The sequence below is a fragment of the Crotalus tigris genome, unplaced genomic scaffold (assembly GCF_016545835.1).
Source record: "Crotalus tigris isolate CLP2741 ecotype Arizona unplaced genomic scaffold, ASM1654583v1 scf7180000017987.690289119674:8195010, whole genome shotgun sequence".
NCBI classification, from domain to species: Eukaryota; Metazoa; Chordata; class Lepidosauria; order Squamata; family Viperidae; genus Crotalus; species Crotalus tigris.
The window spans coordinates 7,705,090-7,723,720 of NW_024096758.1; the positions used below are offsets into that span (position 1 = coordinate 7,705,090).

At 38.6% G+C, this 18,631-nt stretch overlaps 1 protein-coding gene across 1 annotated transcript; it reads right to left on the reverse strand.

The window, feature by feature from the left end:
* Positions 1–456: 456 nt before the first annotated feature.
* On the reverse strand, positions 457–17,212 carry PIMREG (PICALM interacting mitotic regulator). Its single transcript, XM_039346292.1, has 5 exons — positions 17,045–17,212; positions 14,347–14,657; positions 7,342–7,637; positions 6,545–6,640; positions 457–1,458 (listed from the first exon to the last, which is right to left on the reverse strand). Exons 2-5 carry the CDS (start codon positions 14,626–14,628, stop codon positions 1,308–1,310), a joined length of 825 nt encoding a protein of 274 aa, XP_039202226.1. The 5' UTR covers positions 14,629–14,657; positions 17,045–17,212; the 3' UTR covers positions 457–1,307.
* Between the last annotated feature and the right edge of the window lie 1,419 nt (positions 17,213–18,631).

Consider the following 18,631-nt stretch of genomic DNA (forward strand, 5'->3'; position numbering starts at 1 on the left):
AAAACATAGAAAAAGTTGCATTATAAGCATAGATAAATTTATAACTGAACTTATAAATGCTGTAAAACACACTGGAAGCCCCGTCTTTGTAACTTTTTCTTTTTTAACTTTCCTTCAACTTTTACCTTTCTTTGATTTCTGTTTTTATACTTTGTATTGGTTTTTAATCTTCCTTTTTTAAAAAAATACTTGTCATATGGAAGAATTACAACTTATTGCTGCCAAGGATTTATGTCTATTTGCAAAGAATAACTTCAGGAGAGGGATTTTCCTCAGCTACCATTGGGAACAAAATAAACTTCCTTCTTTGTAACTTCCTTCCAGGTATTAAAAAGGGCCATCATATGATTCTCTATTCTTGGCTTAGTATCTTGATGTTCCTCCTAAACTAGTCAACCCTAATTTGTATCTTTTCCGCTGATGGCTTCTTAAAATCTGCTGCCCACAGATATTGTGTAGTTCTCAACCATTTGTTTATTGACACTGAAAAAAGTGACTCCTGACCATTTTTCACATGATGATTGAAGCACCTCCTATGGTCATGTGACCAAAATTCGGATGCCTGGCAACTGGCATGTATTTACGATGGTTGCAGTGTCCTGGGGTCATTTGATCACCTTTTGCAACCTCTGACAAGCAAAGTTCAATGGGGAAACCATGTTACTAACAATAATGCAGTGAATCACTCAATAAATGTAGCAAGAAAGGTCATAAAATGAGACAAAACAGATTTAACAACTGACTTGCTTAGCAATGGAAATTTTGGGCTCAATTGTAGTCATAAGTCGAGGACTACCTGTGTGGAGTTGATCTTGAATCTGGAGGCTTCTGAACAACATATCCAGTGCCCAAAGATATTACAATAATCTTCTAGACATCTTTTTGGCCATAAGAAACTGAATGTTAGTGTTTTATTTTAGTTAAATCAAATATTCTGAGAAAGTTGAATTCCATACTACATTTTGTACTTTTTCTTTCTTTCAGAGTACACAGTTCCAACAACTCATTAAACCCAGCATAATGAGAATAAGATGCTGAAAGAAGGTATGGATTAAAGAGTAAAGTTGTTAAGACTCTGTAACAATGAAAAAAAAGTCCAGAATGCAACCTCAGTTTGGCTTAAGGTTATAAATAGAGTTAATTTCAGTGCAGAAACTTGAATACATAGTCTATAAGAAGGACCCTTGAGGTCTCTTATAAGGTAGCAGTTTACAATACAAGCTTATTTGGAGTGGATTCAATATGGATTTTAAAAGCTTATTAAAACACATACAAAAGACCATCCTTCAAATGTTTCCAGATTAATACTATCTGAAGTGATTTTCAGCCCAGCTGCTGCAGGTCCACCGCACTCTCCTTGCCTGCCTCCGAAAACAGTGAGCCAGGCTTCCAGACTGCAATTGCATCGTCCGAATGTTCTGTGCCATGATTTCATAATAGTTTAGGATTGCCTGATCTCTGCAGACAAGAAGAAACAACTGTTATCACCAAGGAATGTTGCTCAAGAGAGCATCACAGGACATACATTGCCTCTCCTTCCTCAGAAAAACCCCACGGCAGACAAGTCACTGGCTCACTCTTTCCCGTGTGTGGCTGCCGGCCACCCCCAAGGCCGCCAGAAGCCCTGATCAGCTGGAGCCGCATGTGTCAATCCCAGGGCCTCAGCAGAGCCCCGGCAACATTGCAGTTCCAGCTGATTTCTCTGCCTGAAGATTGCTTGTGGCTGCTGATCATCCCCAAGGCCACCAGAAGCCCTGATCAGCTGGAGCCACGCATGCCAATCCCGGGGCCTCAGCAGAGCCCCAGCCCCAGTTCCAGCTGACTCTCCCCCAGGCCTCTCTGGTGCTACCCCCGCTTCAGCTAACACACACACGTGCACACTACAAACTCAATCACCTCCTATTACTAATCTGCTTGCAGGCCAGATCTAAACATATTACTGGCTGGATCAGGCCTTGAGTTTGACATGTCTGGCCTGGAGGAAGCATTTGTAAAAAGGCATTAGAAAAGCAAATTTATAAGGATAATGCTCTAGAACAGCATTTTTTGAACAGGGCAACTTTAAGATATGTGGACTTCAACTTCCAGAATTCCCCTGCCAGCATGTTGCTTGCCAAGTTTGAAAAACACTGTTCTAGAATTCTTATGATCCAAATTCTAATATTTCTAGAAATTTGGATCTCATCTGTAAATTGATTCTGTTGAACAATGAAATAGACATGTCTCATCCTTTGTATAAAAATAACTGAATGATAAAAGGGTAAAACTTAGACATTTTATGTGACACGGTCCCATCCTACCTATGCCCTCCATCCAGTGGTTTAGCTGCTATGCAGTCATAATATGTGTTCAGCTTGAGATAATAAATAACAACAAATGTTGAGAGCCTATTGTGTGAAGAATGTTCACACAACATTCTGTGTTTGGACAAATATCTAAGTGCACTCAAGTTATTAACTCAGTAATCCATTAAAATTGCATAGAGATTTTTTCAGTGCAAATTACCAGGAAATCCAGAAATGGCATGAACCAAGATCCATTTACTGATCTGAACTGGTTATATATTTCTGGTCGCAGTTTTTAGCATCAAATACCAAACTCTATCAAACTCTTACAACTCTATTGTAAGGTCAACCATATTATTTACTTTAATTCTATTCTGAGTAGACATAACATTTAGAGAAACAACATACAGAAAAGAGTGTTACATTGAGAGGTAGCATAGAACTACCATTGACATCATGCTCTTCATTTTGAGTTAGTCAAGTCACTGTGGAGTTAGTAGATAAAATCAGGGGTGTCAGAAAAAAATAACTGCTGAAATCCAGTTTTCAAGCTGCACTATAACAGTCAACCTAACTGAAGATTCTTCCAATACCCATAATGTTAATCTAGCATCTGATATTCTTTTAGCTGTATATTGTGCAAAACCAGCAGTGACAGCTTAGTTAACAAACCTGGTGTTAACATTATCAGGGCATCCACAAAATCTCTAAAAGGTGTCTAAGAATTCCAAAATTAAGTATTTCAAAGTACCGTATTTTTCCGTGTATAAGACGCTATTTTTTTTCCTGCAAACACCCTGTTCAAAAATCAGATGTGTCTTAAACAAGTGCAGCGTCTTATACACGGAAAAATAATGGTAACCTCCGGAGCCCAGGACATGCCTGTGCGGGTTCCCATGCCGCCTGGTGGAGGTGTCAAGCCCCTGTGGGCTTGCCACTAACAGGAGGGGGGAGGGGGCAAGATCATCGGCCAGCCAAACTTCCGGATTTGCCATCTCAACTGTTCGGCACTCCGCCGAACAGCTGATCGGTGCAGAGAAACTCGCCTGCCAGAGCATCTTATACAAGGGTACGTCTTACAGACAGAAAAATATGGTATACATATTTTAAACATGCACTGAAATTTCATAAGACGCTAGGAAAGAATTCTAAAATTTCTCCACAGTTTAATAATATTCTTGCAAATAACACCACAGATCTTCCTGTAGCAAGATCAAACTAAATATGATTTAACATGATGCAAAATCATAACCTAAAAAGGTATTCTCCAATCTGTTGTGCTCAAGAAGCAATTTCTAGCTGTGTTTATTAGAGAATTATGTAAGTAAAATCCAGATACAGTATCTAGCAGGTACCAGGTTGGGGCTGACTGCCCTGTAAACATCATTAATGGCAAGGAAGCTTGTCCAAATTTCAAGAAAACCCACTATTCATATGGGAAAAGTTAAGACAGTCAAGGAATCAGAGATGGACAAGACTTTTATTTCCCTCTCTTTGCGCAACACTCTAGAAAACGCCAACAGTTAGAAGTAGAACATCTGGGAAAAGAGAGCAAGAGTTGCCACATTTTGCAATTTGGAGGGCAATACTGTGGTGGGCAAAGAACTCAACCAACATCCCTAAATTAGTAAGACCCTATGTTGTTTTTCAACACAATTGAAGGGACTCTGGTCACATTTTGTTTCTACTGTAGTTGTACTATCACAGATAACAAGAGATAAGACAACTTTTGCATGCATATTAACCTGTTAAAGAGCTGGGTTGTTCCATGCAGGCAATCTGTGTGTGTGTTAATGAATTCCAAGTAGATCAGACAAAAAATGAGACAAGTTTTACCTTGATGGTTTTTATCTTCAGTTACAAATCAGAGCAACTGTCATATCACTAGTAGATGAGAAGAACATTAGGAATAAAGGGTTTATAAATTGAAATGATAATGACATTCAAACTACTTCAAAGGGACCACCAAGATGAGAGTTAGGTCCCTGTTAGCAAGTAGCAGTCCTTAAAAACACAAGACTGGGAATACTGCTCTTATACAGGTAGTCCTCGACTTACAACTGATTTACAACCATTCATTCATTTTGTCAGGGCTTTTTTTCCCATAGAACACCCAGAATGGAGTTCCGGCACCTTTTTGGGATGGAACCTTGTAGGGTAGGCAAGGTGGGTTGTATGACGTGTGTGAGTTCCGGCACCTTTTTTTTTTAAGAAAAAAAGCACTGCAATTTGTGACTTAAAGTTACAATAGCTCTGAAAATAGTGACTTATAACCGGTCCTCCCACTTACGACAATTGCAACATCTCTATGGTCAAGTGATCAAAATTCTGGCGCTTCACAACCAGCATGGATTTATGAGTTACAACATTTATTTATTTATTTCTAAAATTTATATGCCGCCCAATCCCAAGGGATTCAGGGCGGCGTACAAAATTAAAACAATAATATAACGATAAAACAGTAAAATAAGTATATTCATACAGCATGTCCGATCGTATCCCGCCCCCCCCCCCGGGGACATCAGCCCCAGGCCTGCCGGAACAGGAGAGTTTTAATGGCTTTCTTAAAGGTCGGCAAGGTGGGAGTAGTGCGAATCTCGGGGGGAAGTTGATTCCACCAGGTCAGAGCTACCACAGAAAAGGCCCTTCCCCGAGGGCCCGCCGGCCGACATTGTCTGGCCGACGGGACCTGAAGGAGGCCCAATCTGTGGGACCTCACCGGTCTCTGGGAACTGTGCGGCAGTATGCGGTCCTGTAAGTAACCTGGTCCTATGCCATGAAGGGCTTTAAAGGTGATAACCAACACCTTGAATTGCGTCCGGAGACCCACAGGAAGCCAGTGCAGCTCACGGAGGATAGGTGACACGTGGGCGTACCTTGGCGCGCCCACAATCGCTCTCGCGGCTGTGTTCTGAACCAACTACAGCCTCCGAACGCTCTTCAAGGATAGCCCCATGTAGAGCACGTTACAGTAATCCAGTCTTGAGGTGACAAGGGCATGAGTGACCGTGAGTAAAGCCTCCCGGTCCAAATAAGGCCGCAACTGGTGCACCAGGCGAACCTGGGCAAAGGTCCCCCTGGCCACAGCCAATAGATGTTGTTCCAAATTTAGCTGTGAGTCCAGGAGGACACCCAAGTTGCGTGCCTGCACTGTGGGAGGTAAATTTACCCCCCCAGGACTAATGATGGACCATCAGGTTGACCTTTGGGAGGCAAGACCCAGAGCCACTCGGTCTTGTCAGGGTTGAGTCTAAGCCTGTTCACCCCCATCCAGACCCTCACATCTTCCAGGCACTGGCACATCATGTCGACTGCTTCACTGAAAGGACACGGGGTGGAGATATACAATTGGGTATCATCCGCACATCCTGGAATCATGTGATTGCATTTGCAACTTTCCCAGCCAGCTTCAAATAAGCAAAGTCAATGGGAGATGCCAGATTTGCTTAATGACCATATGATTTGCTTAACTGTAGTGATTCACTTAATAGCCATTCAAACAAAGTCATAACATTGGGTGCAACACCCGCCATTCTTAGCAATGAAAATTCTGGTCTCAATTGTGATTGTAAGTTGAGGAATACCTGTACACTTTTTACACTGCAGACTCAGCAATTGGAATCCAAATAGTTCATGAAAGAGGCAGATTTGGTCCGGAACTTGCCAGTTGCTGATGAGTGTTTCATAGGACCAAAGGAGGACATATTTTGGATTGATCTGCAGACTTCAAAAATAAGCTAACTTACAGAATGCATCCAAAATCTGGGATCTATGAGTCCTATGGAATCAAAATTTGGCACACAACAGTCATAAATGTGAAAAATGGTCATAAGTCACTTTTTTCAGTGTCACTGTAACTTTGAACGGTCATTAAACAAATGGTTCTAAGTTGAGGACTACCTGTATGTTAAGGCTTATACTACAGTTTTCATCTTTCCCATTTCAAGGTGATAAGAAACTGGAATGTGTGATTTTTCAGCAAGCTTGATCACCCCGATTTCCAAGCCTGCATTATAAGAGATGCCTGCAAAGTCAGAACAAGGATGTCGGTAACCTGTCCAAAGCTATCATTTGTCCCCTAGAGTCCCTTGTGTTTGGGAATGGACACCAAGGTTTCCTGCTGTTTTGAGGTGGCACAACAAAGACTCTAGCCTATGCTCTTATCCACACAAAAAATTATCTGAAGTCCAACAATTGCCTGATTGCAGGCACCATTATGGACAGAGGGATGAGAATGGTAAGACCATTTTGGAACTCACCTCTCCTCTTGAACAATGATGTCGTTGAAAGCATAAGAGAGGCGCTTCAGTTGACGAATGCCTGTTGAGACCAGTTCCAAATCACAATCCAGCTGCCTGCCATGACAAAGAGAGACCGGCAAAAGTGAAGAGTGAATTGGGCCCACCAATGGATGGCACTTTTCTGTCTCCAGTTCGTTCCCCCTCTTTTCAGAACAGAACAATATTGCCAAACATATCCTCACGATTAATTGGCGGACCACATTATCACAAAATACCGGCATAGCCATTGGATTTCAGGAGGGATTCAGCTATTTTTTTTAAAAAAAAGGTTAAAGCTGTTATTTATTTACATTTTAAAACTGGATTTCAAACTGGAATAGATTATTTTGCATGTTCTTGTCAGCTGTCTTGAGTGCCTGAGAGTGGGAAAAGGGACTATAAACAAAGGAGAAAATGCATTTCCACAGGCAAGATGAACCTTTGTGGTTAAATGGAACAAAAGTAGCATAATTTGGAATATCTACATTGAGAAGCCAGAGTAGCAGAAATGTGTTGACTCTGGACCTGGGATTTGCTGGTAGCAAATTGGGAAGACACTCTTTTCTTTTCTCTCATCATTAGGCAACTAGCTTAGCAAAAATCATTCAAGGTGACAGCATCTAGCTAACCTTGTCTGAGCTCAGAAAAGTTTAATCAAGGATAGACCTAGTTAATGCTAATCTCAAGTTAGACTGCCCTGGAGAATCAAAAAACATCTCAGGAAGAGAAAGTGGCTCACTCATGTTATCTCTTAGCTTAGCAAATGTTCTACTTACCTTCTCACAGCAAGAGAAACTGGAGAACCATATGGGCTTCTCAAGGCTGCAGCCCTCATGGACCTCCGGAGAGGCAGGTTTTTCTTACGCTGACAGGACCCAGACTTCTTGCTGGATGGAGATACAATCCTTGTGCTGGATGTTGGTGTTGAGATGGAAGCCAGTTTCTTGTTTTGACAAGGGGTCCGGGGAGAGAGATTTGGAGGTTTTGTGGAACTTCTGCTCTTGCCTCTGGGGTCCTTGGCCAATGAAGCTGCCAAAGCACGAGAGGGGGCTTGGCAGCTTCTTTGCATTTTCTGAAACACAAAGGCAGTTTTTACTGACATTAGGAGATAATGGGGATATTCTCCAGATTGCAACTAGCAGCTTGATGAAATCTGAAAAAGTTTTCAAAAATGTGCAAAATGTATCCACGGGTCATAAAAACCATTCCCCTTTCTATTATCATTATAATCACTTTTAATTATATTTTATCAAAATCACTTAGGTCAAATGGGCAGTGTATGGGTTTTATAAATAAATAAATAAAATTATAATCATTCTAAGCACACTCATTGGGGAGTAAGTCTGAGGTTTACTCCTCAGAACAGGCCTTCAGTTGCATGATTATGGATGCCATCTTTTAAACTCGCTCGCTGTGGTTATCCTTGGCCTGGGGGAATGGATTACGAAGAGTATCTGTACCAGCTGCTACTTTTAATTCAGAAAGCCATAATGCCTTTCCATTCAAAATTCCCTATCAGTTGTACCTCTATTTTGGTTTTGTTTAAAAAAAATATTTCCCATCAAAAGATACCTTAATGAGCAAAAACATGTTAATATCTGAGAATTTCGGTGGTTAAGGCGGTGGAGATGGCGGCTACTTTGTAGCCGTCCTCCTGAGACGGTGTCAGATCCGCGGAGCACAGCGTTCATCAGCTGGCCCGCGGCTCGCAATCCTCTTCCCGGGCGAAGGGAAGGGGTAGAGATCGCATGAATAGAGGTAGAACCTCTTAACCTTCCCTGGATTTTTATTTTAGGGGGGTAGAAAGAGTGCTCCCTCGGAGTTCATTGCCTTCTCCGCCTCTCAGCTGTCTTTGTTTCTTCGGAAACAAAGCGAAACGCCGCTACCATCTCCGTATTTAAAGTAACCGTGAGTAATTTTAAACCGGACAGAACTGTTTAAAGGATTTTATTTATAGTTTAGCTTTATTTTATTTTTTTTTTAGTTTACTTAGTTTATTTAGTATGTGCTGATTTTTTTTTTATTTTTTGAGCTTTCCTTTTTTTTCTCGCGGGCGGAAAAGTGAGAGTGAAAGTAAAATGGCGTTTTGAAAGTTTTTTTTTCCTTTGAAAGACGGACTGGCTGAACTGTTGCTTAATACTGCTTTCCTTTTTATTTATTTTTTTATTATTTTTTGGGAGTTTTTAAATTGATTCTATTTTATTCTATTTTACCTTATTTTTAATTTTTTGGATTTTTTATTTTCTATTGGTATTTTTATGAAGAAAGAAAGATAAATTAAAATGGCTTCAAAATGGCAACCAGCTACTACAGCTCTTAAGGTAACTTCTTCTCCTGCTACTTCTACTGTGCAACAACAACTTAAAATAATACTCTCAGTGCAGCAACCTAAAACTACTCCACCTTCACCTCCCCCATCTGGCACATCAGCACAAGACATTAAAGAAATAATGGTAAATGCTGTATCACAGTTCAGGGAGGAAATGAAGCAACTTTTGGAACAGAATAAATCTGAAAGCAAGGAAGAAATGAAGAAAGAGATGAAGGAGCTTTTAGAACAAAATAATACTATTTTGAGGGATGACATACTTTTAGCTTTATCTGGAGTGGCCTCAGTGGTCGTGAAGCTGGATTCTAGAGTGGAGGAAATTGAAGAAACAGTAGAACTTTTGGATTATAAATTCCAAGATATGCAGAAAAAAATGGAAACTTCACAAGATGATATTCTCATGTTCCAGTATAGACAGATGGAATATGCTTTGAGAATAAGAGGCCTGAAAGAAGATAAAACCCAAGACTTGATGGAAATGGTGATTAATGACTTGGCTGTTATTTTGAATATAGATAAAGATGAGTTACGTGGGGAAGTGGAAAGAATTTATAGAGTTAATTCTTGGATTGCAAAACAGAAGAATCTGTCTAGAGATGTGGTGATATATTTTGCTAAGAAGTCTTTGAGAAATCAGATTCTGCAAATTTTTTACAATAAAAGATTTCAGATTGCTGCCCAAGATATTATTATTTTAAAGGAAATTCCACCTAAAATTTTAAGAAGCAGAAAAGATTTTGCTTTTCTAGCAAATGAACTTAAAGCAAGACTGATGCCATTTAGATGGGAGATTCCGATGGGTATTGTTTTGAGCCATGCGGGGACACGTTATAGACTTAACACAGTTGTTAAAGCTAAGGAATTTTACAAAACGGTCCTGGGTGCAGGCTCACCTTTGCCCATGATGTACAAAGTCCTGAGTGATAAAGAGATGGAACAGAAACCTGAAGGTACAGGTGCGACGACTGCTGGACAGGTGGTATGGATGTCTCAAGCAGAGGTTAAAGAACAGAGAATGACCCGTGCAGCACATAAACGTAAAGAAAAAGAACAACAGAAAAAAGAAAAAGAAATTAAAGAATCTACTCAGCAAATTGTCTCAATGCCGGTGGGAGGAGCAAGACCCAAAAGCTCTGCAACATACTCTTCAGTAGCAGAATTTGAGGGGATCTTCTCCAGGCTCAAGGCCAAGGGAGATGGCAAAGCTCCTGACCTGGAATGTTAATGGATTAAATATTCCTCAAAAGAGAAAAAAAATCTACCATTATTTAAAGCAACACAACAATGATATTATCTGCTTGCAAGAAACTCATATTACATCTAAAGACCAAAAATACTTAAACAATCCTCGTTTGGGATCTCATTTTGTATCTCCCGCCCCTGGGAAAAAAGGGGGTGTGGTAATTTATGTTAAGCAGAATTTATCTGCTATCCTGTTAGAATCAGATCCTCATGGAAGATATGTTATGCTTGAACTTGGTTTATATGGCAAGAAAATTCTTATTGTGGGGCTGTATGCACCAAACCAGCAACAGGAGCAATTCTACAGGTTGCTACATCAGAAAATAACCTTGTTGGATTATAGATCTGTGATTTTAATGGGAGACTGGAATGGTGTCTTAGATATATAAAAGGACAAAAAAGGCTCTTCTACTTTTTTTAAACAGGCTAAACTACCTAAAGCCTTCTTTGACATGAAAGAAGATTGGGAATTGAGAGACTATTGGCGTGAACGTAACCAAGAAGAAAGGGACTTTACCTTCTTCTCAGATAGACACCAATCTTTCTCAAGAATTGATTTTTTTTTTATCACAACAGATTTATACAACAGGGTGAAGAATGTAAAAATTTTTCCTAGGACATTGTCTGATCATAGTCCAGTTTGGATGGAACTGTTTGCTGAGAAAGAAGACAGGAGATCCTGGAGGGTGAATGAGAATTTATTTAAACAAGAAAAAAATGTTCATAAACTAAAGGAATGTTTAAAGGAATATTTTGCTTTAAATATGAATAAGGGAACATCAATGTCAATGGTGTGGGATGCAAGTAAAGCTTTTATGCGTGGTATTTTGATAAAAATGAATAACTTGCATAGACAGAAACAGATTCAGAAACGTAAAGATTTAGAAGAGGAGATTAAATTAAAAGAGAAACTCCTAATTTCAAATCCTTTAGATGAAAAGGTGAAAGGAGCTATAAAACTGTTAAAAACACAATTTAACATGTTGATGGCTGATCAAGCTGCAACCAATTTGCTATTTATGAAACAAAATATATTTTGTAACGCTAATAAACCAGGGAGATGGTTGGCTTATCAGTTAAGAAAGAAACAGAAACAGAGGAATATAGATAAAATAAATTATAATGGTAAATTGGTTTATCAGAAAGAATTGATTAAGAAATCTTTTTTAGAATACTACCAAAAATTATACAAGAGTACTAATATTCAAACTACAGATATAAACAATTATTTAGGTAAAGTTAATTTTTCTAAATTAACAGAAGATCAGGAAAAAGAGATTAATGGTTTAATTACTAAGGAAGAAATTGTTACAGCTATTAAACAATTGAAATTGGGCAAAGCGCCGGGTACGGATGGGTTGACATCTATTTATTATAAAACTCTAGTAGAAGAGATGACTCAACCGTTGTGTGAATTGTTTAATAACTTATTACAGGGGTTAGAGATCCCTCCATCTTGGCGTAATGCATTTATATCACTGATTCCAAAAGACAATCAAGATCTTACATTGCCTAAAAATTATAGGCCTATATCTCTTTTAAATGTGGATTATAAAATTTTTGCAAAAATTTTAGCCAACAGGCTTATGGGGATCTTGCAGCAGCTTATACATAAGGATCAATCGGGTTTTATAACTGGAAGGTATATGAAAAATAATGTCAGACAAATCATTAACTTATTAGAGTATTTAGAAAAGAATAACCAAGTCTCTGCAGGCCTGATATTTTTGGATGCTGAAAAAGCCTTTGACCAAGTGAATTGGCAGTTTATGTTATGTTTAATTAAGGAGATGAATTTTGGACAAAATATATTACAAGTATTATCTAATATATATCAAAAACAGACTGCTCAACTTATTGTAAATGGGGGTTTGTCAGAGGCTTTTGTAATAGAAAAAGGTACAAGACAGGGATGCCCGTTATCTCCGTTATTGTTCGTTTTAACATTGGAAATTTTGTTGATTAAAATTCGGGAGTCTCAAGAAATAAAAGGAATAGAAATTAATAAAAAAGAATATAAATTAAGAGCCTTTGCAGATGACTTGGTTGTTACTTTGTCTCAACCTACTTGTTCGGTGGTAAAATTATTACAATTGATCCAACAATATGGACGTGTTTCTGGTTTTAAAATTAATAATAATAAGACTAAAATATTAGCTAAAAATATGACTAATGGTGATAAACAGGTTCTAGTTAAGTTAACAGACTTTGAAATTGTTGATAAGGTAAAATATTTGGGGGTTATATTATCTGCTTCCAATGCAAAATTGTATAAAAATAATTATGAAAAGCTGTGGACGGAGGTACAGAAGGATTTAAAAAATTGGAACAATTTACAGTTATCCCTTATGGGTAGAATTGCAGTTATTAAAATGAATGTCCTGCCAAAGTTTATTTTTCTGTTTCAAATGTTACCTATTTTAAAGAGTGAACGTAATTTAGATGAATGGCAAAAAGGTATTAATAAATTTGTTTGGGCAGGGAAAAAACCAAGGGTGAAACTTAAAATAATGCAAGATTTCCGTGAGAGAGGCGGACTTAAGGTACCAAATATGAAATTGTATTATGATGCTGTAGTATTAACATTGATCAGCGATTGGGTGAATTTAACAAATATAGAAATACTTCATTTGGAAGGTTGGGACTTACTTTTTGGATGGCATGCCTATTTAATATTTAATAAAAAAGTGGATTGGGTTTTTAAGTCTCATATTATAAGAATCTCTTTGCTTAGAGTGTGGAGGAAGTATTATAAATGTGATTTCAAAATACCATTATGGGCTATACCTCGGCATGCCATAGAAGGCATAAGGAAAGGGGTTAATATGGATATGGTCTCTTATGCACAGTTACTTAGATGGGATGGCCAAGACTGGCAGTTAAAATCTTTGGAAGAATTAACACATGAAAATCTAATTTATTCATGGTTCCAATATAGACAAATAGTGGATAGATGGAAGATGGATTGTAAAATGGGCTGGCTCAGAGAAGATGAAATTCTTCTAAAACAAGTAAGAGATCAAAGGCCAACCCATATAAAGAGAGTTTATGGGGTTTTAGTGGAATTGGATTCAGAATCTGAATTAGTTAAAGATTGTATGATTAAATGGGCACAGAATATTGGTGAATCGATTTCAATGGATACTTGGGAACTTATTTGGATAAGAAATGTTAAATTCACACAAGCGCAAAATTTAAGAGAGAATTTTTATAAGATGTTTTATAGATGGCACCTTGATCCAAAGAAAATGTCCATTATGTACCCTAATTTACAGCCGAAATGCTGGAGATGTGGATACTTGGATGCTACTTATTATCATATCTGGTGGACGTGTAAGCATATAAAAGCTTTTTGGATTAAGATATGGTGGAATATTCAAAGAATTTTTAGAAAGAGGGTAAAATTTACTCCGCAATTATTTTTATTAGGTATCGTTATTGATTGTGATGCTAAGGAGGTTATATTGATGTTAAATTTGATCACAGCCGCTAGGCTGTTAATAGGACAATATTGGAAGAAGGAATCCTTGCCTACCTTACAAGAGTGGTTTTATAAAGTTTCGTATTTGGCAGAAATGGCAAAGATTTCGGCTTTTTTAAAGGAGCAATCTCAAGAGAAATTTTTTGCGGTATGGGAAAAATAGATAAATTTTATACAACATAATTTGGATATGGAAAAATATTATTTAGCTTTTCTATAACTTGTAATGATTGTTTTTTTTTTCTTTCTTTCTTCTTTTTTTTTTACGCTTTATGTATTATTATTCATATACTTTTTTATATATGTTTTATTTTTCGTTTACCTTTTTCTTTTTTTCTTTCTCTCTCTCTTTTCTTTTTCCTTTTTTCCTCTTTTTTTTCTTTTTTTTTTTTTAGTATATATTATTCACTTTAAAGTTTATGTTATGTATATTATTATTATATATATTATGATTACGATTTTTATTATTATTATTAATTATTTTATAAATTGTAAACGTTATTTTTAAAATTTGTTAAATAATCCTATATTCACTTCTGGGAAGTCGGGGGGGGAGGGTGGGGTGGTTTGGGAGGGGGGGGTGGATGTTTATCTGTAAAATTTCTGAAAAAAAATTCAATAAAAAAAAAAAATCTGAGAATTTCAAAACAAAGTTCAATCAGCTTTCTAGACCATAGATGCATATCTGCTTAATTCATTAGTTTCTCATGAATCACACTCTGTCTGTACCTGTGACATCGTTCCAAATACATTTTTGGCCGTTCTTGTAAGCATCCGGAGGTTTGAGCTTTTCTCCTTAGCTTCCAGGCTCTCCCAAGTTGGATTTTCATCAAAATTCATTTTGACTTCTTTTAAAGGCATTCTCTTCCGGAGGGACATCCGTACACTATTTATGTTCAGAGAAGATCTTTTCCTGAATCGATCTGGCATGGGACTTTCCTCAGAGTCAGACAGGATTTGATGGCTCCGCCAGCCGATGCTTGATCCCATAGTTTGGAACACAGATGCCATCCTTCCCCAGGGCTGGATTCTTCAAAAACCTTAAAAGAAAAAAAAATGCCCACTGAAATTTCTAGTCCACAAGTTCACAACATGGGGGGAAAGAATACTTCTTGTTGCTAGTGTTGTTAACGTTATTTGATAGATGCTGAGCAATCCCCTACAAAGAACTGTCTACCTTTCTGGATAATAGGGACATTTAACCTGTCAGTGACATGCCTGCAAAAGGGTTGTCTTAAAGAGTGATCAGTCAGTAGTCAATCCTTAATTAGAAAGAAATTGAGATTGCTTTCCACTATCCTCTTTATCCACTATCCTCCAATGTATTCCCTCAACATCTCAACAACCACCCAAGATTTATTTTTCCTAAATATTCTCTAGGGCTTATTAATATTTTTACTCTATCGTGTGTGTGTGTGTGTGTGTGTGTGTGTGTGTGTGTGTGTGTGTGTGTGAGAGAGAGAGAGAGAGAGAGAGAGAGAGAGAGAGAGAGAGAGAGAGAGAGAGAGAGAGAGAGAGAGAGATCTCAAGGAAATAATATTCCTTCCTCCTCCATTTTTCCCCAGAACAACCATGTGAGATGGCTTGGGCCAAGAAAGAGGGACTGGCCCAAAGTTACCCAGTAGCTTTCGAGTCAAAGGGAAGCCTGTAACTCACAGGTTCCTGGTTTCTAGCCCAGCACCTTCACCAAACTGGCTCTTGATGGAGATTCTTAGAAATAAACTTAATGCTCAAGGCTCTGATTGATTTTGCTGCAGGCTAGGATCCTACTTCTGATTTTTTTTATTATTAAAAGATATTTAAATAAAGAAACCCAGAACCTTAAAGTATGTGAAGGGCTACCACTTGGAAAATTTAACCTGTTGACTATAGGGAGAATAATCAGCACTGATTTGTGCAAAACACTGAGATAAATATCATTAAGACAAGCAGCAATTTTTCAAACGTGCCAGTTCTAAATTCTTTAATTTGAAAATATTCTGACTTTATGATCCCAGGTTTGTCCAAAGTTCAATATAATAATCATAATTGATTGTTTTCTTGCAGAAATGTCATTATTCAACTAGGTAGCTTAGTTGGGTAATGAAACATCTGCAAAAAAATAAAAAAACGAAACTCAGCACTAAAGACCCCAAAAGGTTTACTCCCCAGAACAGGGTTTCAGCTGCATGTTACAACTGAGCTACAAATATTCTTTCCTATTAACAACAGTTATTTATCAACTAGAGCAGCGGTTCTTAACCTATGGGTCGCGACCCCATTTGGGGTCGATCGACCATTTTTCGGGGGTCGCCAAAGGCGGCGATCCGCCATTTTCTCCCCTCAGGGGGTGCCGCCGCGCATGGGCGCCGCGCATGGGGGCACCGCCGCGCATGCGCATAATGTTTGTGTGACGGGGGTCGCCGTCACACAAACGTTGAGAACCACTGAACTAGAGTATACCTGATCAAGGTTATCCACCCACCACCACCCAGTATAGAATTTGTGGGAAATCTGCTATTTTTCTAAGTTATTTCCTGATTGATTCAAGATTCCAGAAAAGGATATTTGCTTTTGGTTTCCTCCCTTTAAATGCCAAACCAAAGAGGTTGCCATAGGTCAGTAAAAGGGTGTGTATAAAAAAAGTTTATGATGTCAATGGTGAGAAATGCAAAGCAGGAGATATAATGCATCAATCCCTTGGGGACAAGCAATACATTGCATAAATAAATCAGATAAAATTATTATGGACGTGAGAACCAGCAGGAAGTTATGATTAAGTGCTAGAATAGTAACAGGGAGACTTCAGCTTCTAGTTTTCCCTTAGTCATAGTAACTAGCTGAGAAACCAATCTCTAGGCCCAAATCAGCATTGGGTGGGCTCTGGGACTGATAAACACACAGAGACCTTTACCCCCATCCTGGCATTATGTATTGAAGCAAAAGCAAACATCTCTGCATCCCTGCAAAGATTAAAAACATCATCAAGGATTTGGCTAATCACTTCTTGTTCAGTCACTAAATTGTGTCTGACTCTTTGTGGCCCCATGGACGATAGCACGCCAGCCCCCCCCCCTCCACTTTCTCCAGGAGTTTATCCCAATTCATGTTTATTGCATTGATGACACTTCTAACCATCTCATCCTCTGCTGTCCTCTTCTCCTTTTGCTTTGTTTTTCCCAACATCAGGATCTTTTCCAGAGAGTCCCCTCTTCTCATTAGGTGGCCAAAGTATTTGAGCTTCAGCTTCAGTATCTGTCCTCCTTCCAAAGAACAGTTAGGATTGATTTACTTTAAGACTGGCTGATTTGATCTCTTTGCAGTCCAAGGGACTCTCCAAGAGTCTTTTCCATCACCACAAATCAATCTAATCACTACTACAATTATAATGGAGCTAATAGGACGGGAAAAGGCCAATCTCGCCTTTCTTCCCTTCACTCCAACTCACCTGCACCGCTTGTTATTTAGCTATGCCACCCCTGCCTTCGGCCAGCTTTCTTCTCTTGCAAGATTTCAAATGAGGCGCTGGCTCTTTCGCACCCACCGGATTGGCTGGCGTCTAGCGCTCCTCCTTCTCTTCCTCCTCCCCTTCCCCGATTGCACGGGAAAGAGTGGGAGGAGGAAGTAAGTGGATGTAGATGGGAACGTTGCTCCGCGCCCGCTGGGAATCTTATACCACCCGTCTCCATCTGCGTTGCTTTTCAAATGCTTGCTTGTGCGCCCAAAGGAGCAGCAGGCTTTATCGGAGACTTCGGAGTAGCAGAAATTAGGCAGGATATAAGTTTAAACGATCTTAAAGTTGGCCTTTGTTATTTTACAGACACGTGTATTGCTGCTCTCTGATTCAACAGACTCTAAACAGCTAACGTCGATCGTTGCTATGAAATAATAATTGGTTATATTTAAAAAGCCAAATCCAGTCTGTTCTCCGTTAAAACCCCTTCTCATCAAGTTTTGTAAGAAAGTAAGGCGTTTTTCCCTGAATTTCTAAAGGAAAGTAGAATGGGGCCTTTAGGACAGTCTGCGGGTCCCAACCATCGTAGTGGGTGGGGTGGGCAGATCAAATGTGTTCAGAAATAGACTGATATGAGGGACTTTGTGTAAAATGGAAATTCAGAAAACAACAAAAGCTCAGGCTATGCAAGGTTTTTAGGTATCATCTGGGGCCCAGGATCCAACAATAGCTCCCCAAAGTTGTGTTAATGTTACTTTGCTAAGCTATCTGATCCCAGGCAATCGCAACGCTTGGATTGTGCCCTAAGAAATAGGATAGTAACAGGTTAATTGCATTGATTTGATATGCAAGTTGACTAAGGAATTCTGGTAATTGAAGTCCACAGATCTTAAAAGTTGCCCACATTGAGAAACACTGTTTATTATATTAAGCCAGTACTGTACTATTCTTGTTTTGAGATTTTTTTCCTTGCTGGGTATGATATGTAGCAGGCTCTAAGGCAATAAAGGCCACCTAACGAGGAATCTCTAAGAGGCAGCTATCATTTTAATGAAAAGCAGGCCAATGAGAGTTCAGCAATGTTTAATATAGAATAGGAAGTTCACAGTGTTTGTTATGGGAATATTAAGAGACATAATATAGAAGTATAGCACCAACCCACTCTAGTTTGACTTTGGTAAAGAAATGTTATTGCAAAGTTATTGCGATGTTGTAAACTACCCAGTCACTTAGGTGAGATGAGAAATACAGAAATTTAATAAACGCATTTTCAAAAGTTTGTCTTCTAATTACCAAGATCCTGGACTATACCTTACATTCTCATTAAATACGATAATAGCTAGAGTAGGAATTGGATAGGCACAAAGTAGGATGTTACATTGTGATATATATATGTATGTATGTGTGTGTGTGTGTGTACATATATGTGTATATATGCATATATATCACATGTATGGGTATATATATATATAGAGAGAGAGAGAGAGAGAGAGTGAGCATCAGAATTTCATTTTTAATGTGTGTCATTGTGTTCACGGAAAAAAGTGACAGTAAAGCTTACCCTATCATCTTATCTTAAAC

Excerpts from the sequence above, each read along its gene's own strand:
- PIMREG (XM_039346292.1), bottom strand. The coding sequence starts at position 14,628 with ATGGCATCTGTGTTCCAAACTATGGGATCAAGCATCGGCTGGCGGAGC. Across the intron at positions 6,641-7,341 it reads GTTTCTCTTGCTGTGAGAAG|GCAGCTGGATTGTGATTTGG; the intron begins GTAAGTAGAACA and ends TTGTCATGGCAG. Across the intron at positions 1,459-6,544 it reads ATCATTGTTCAAGAGGAGAG|AGATCAGGCAATCCTAAACT; the intron begins GTGAGTTCCAAA and ends TCTTGTCTGCAG.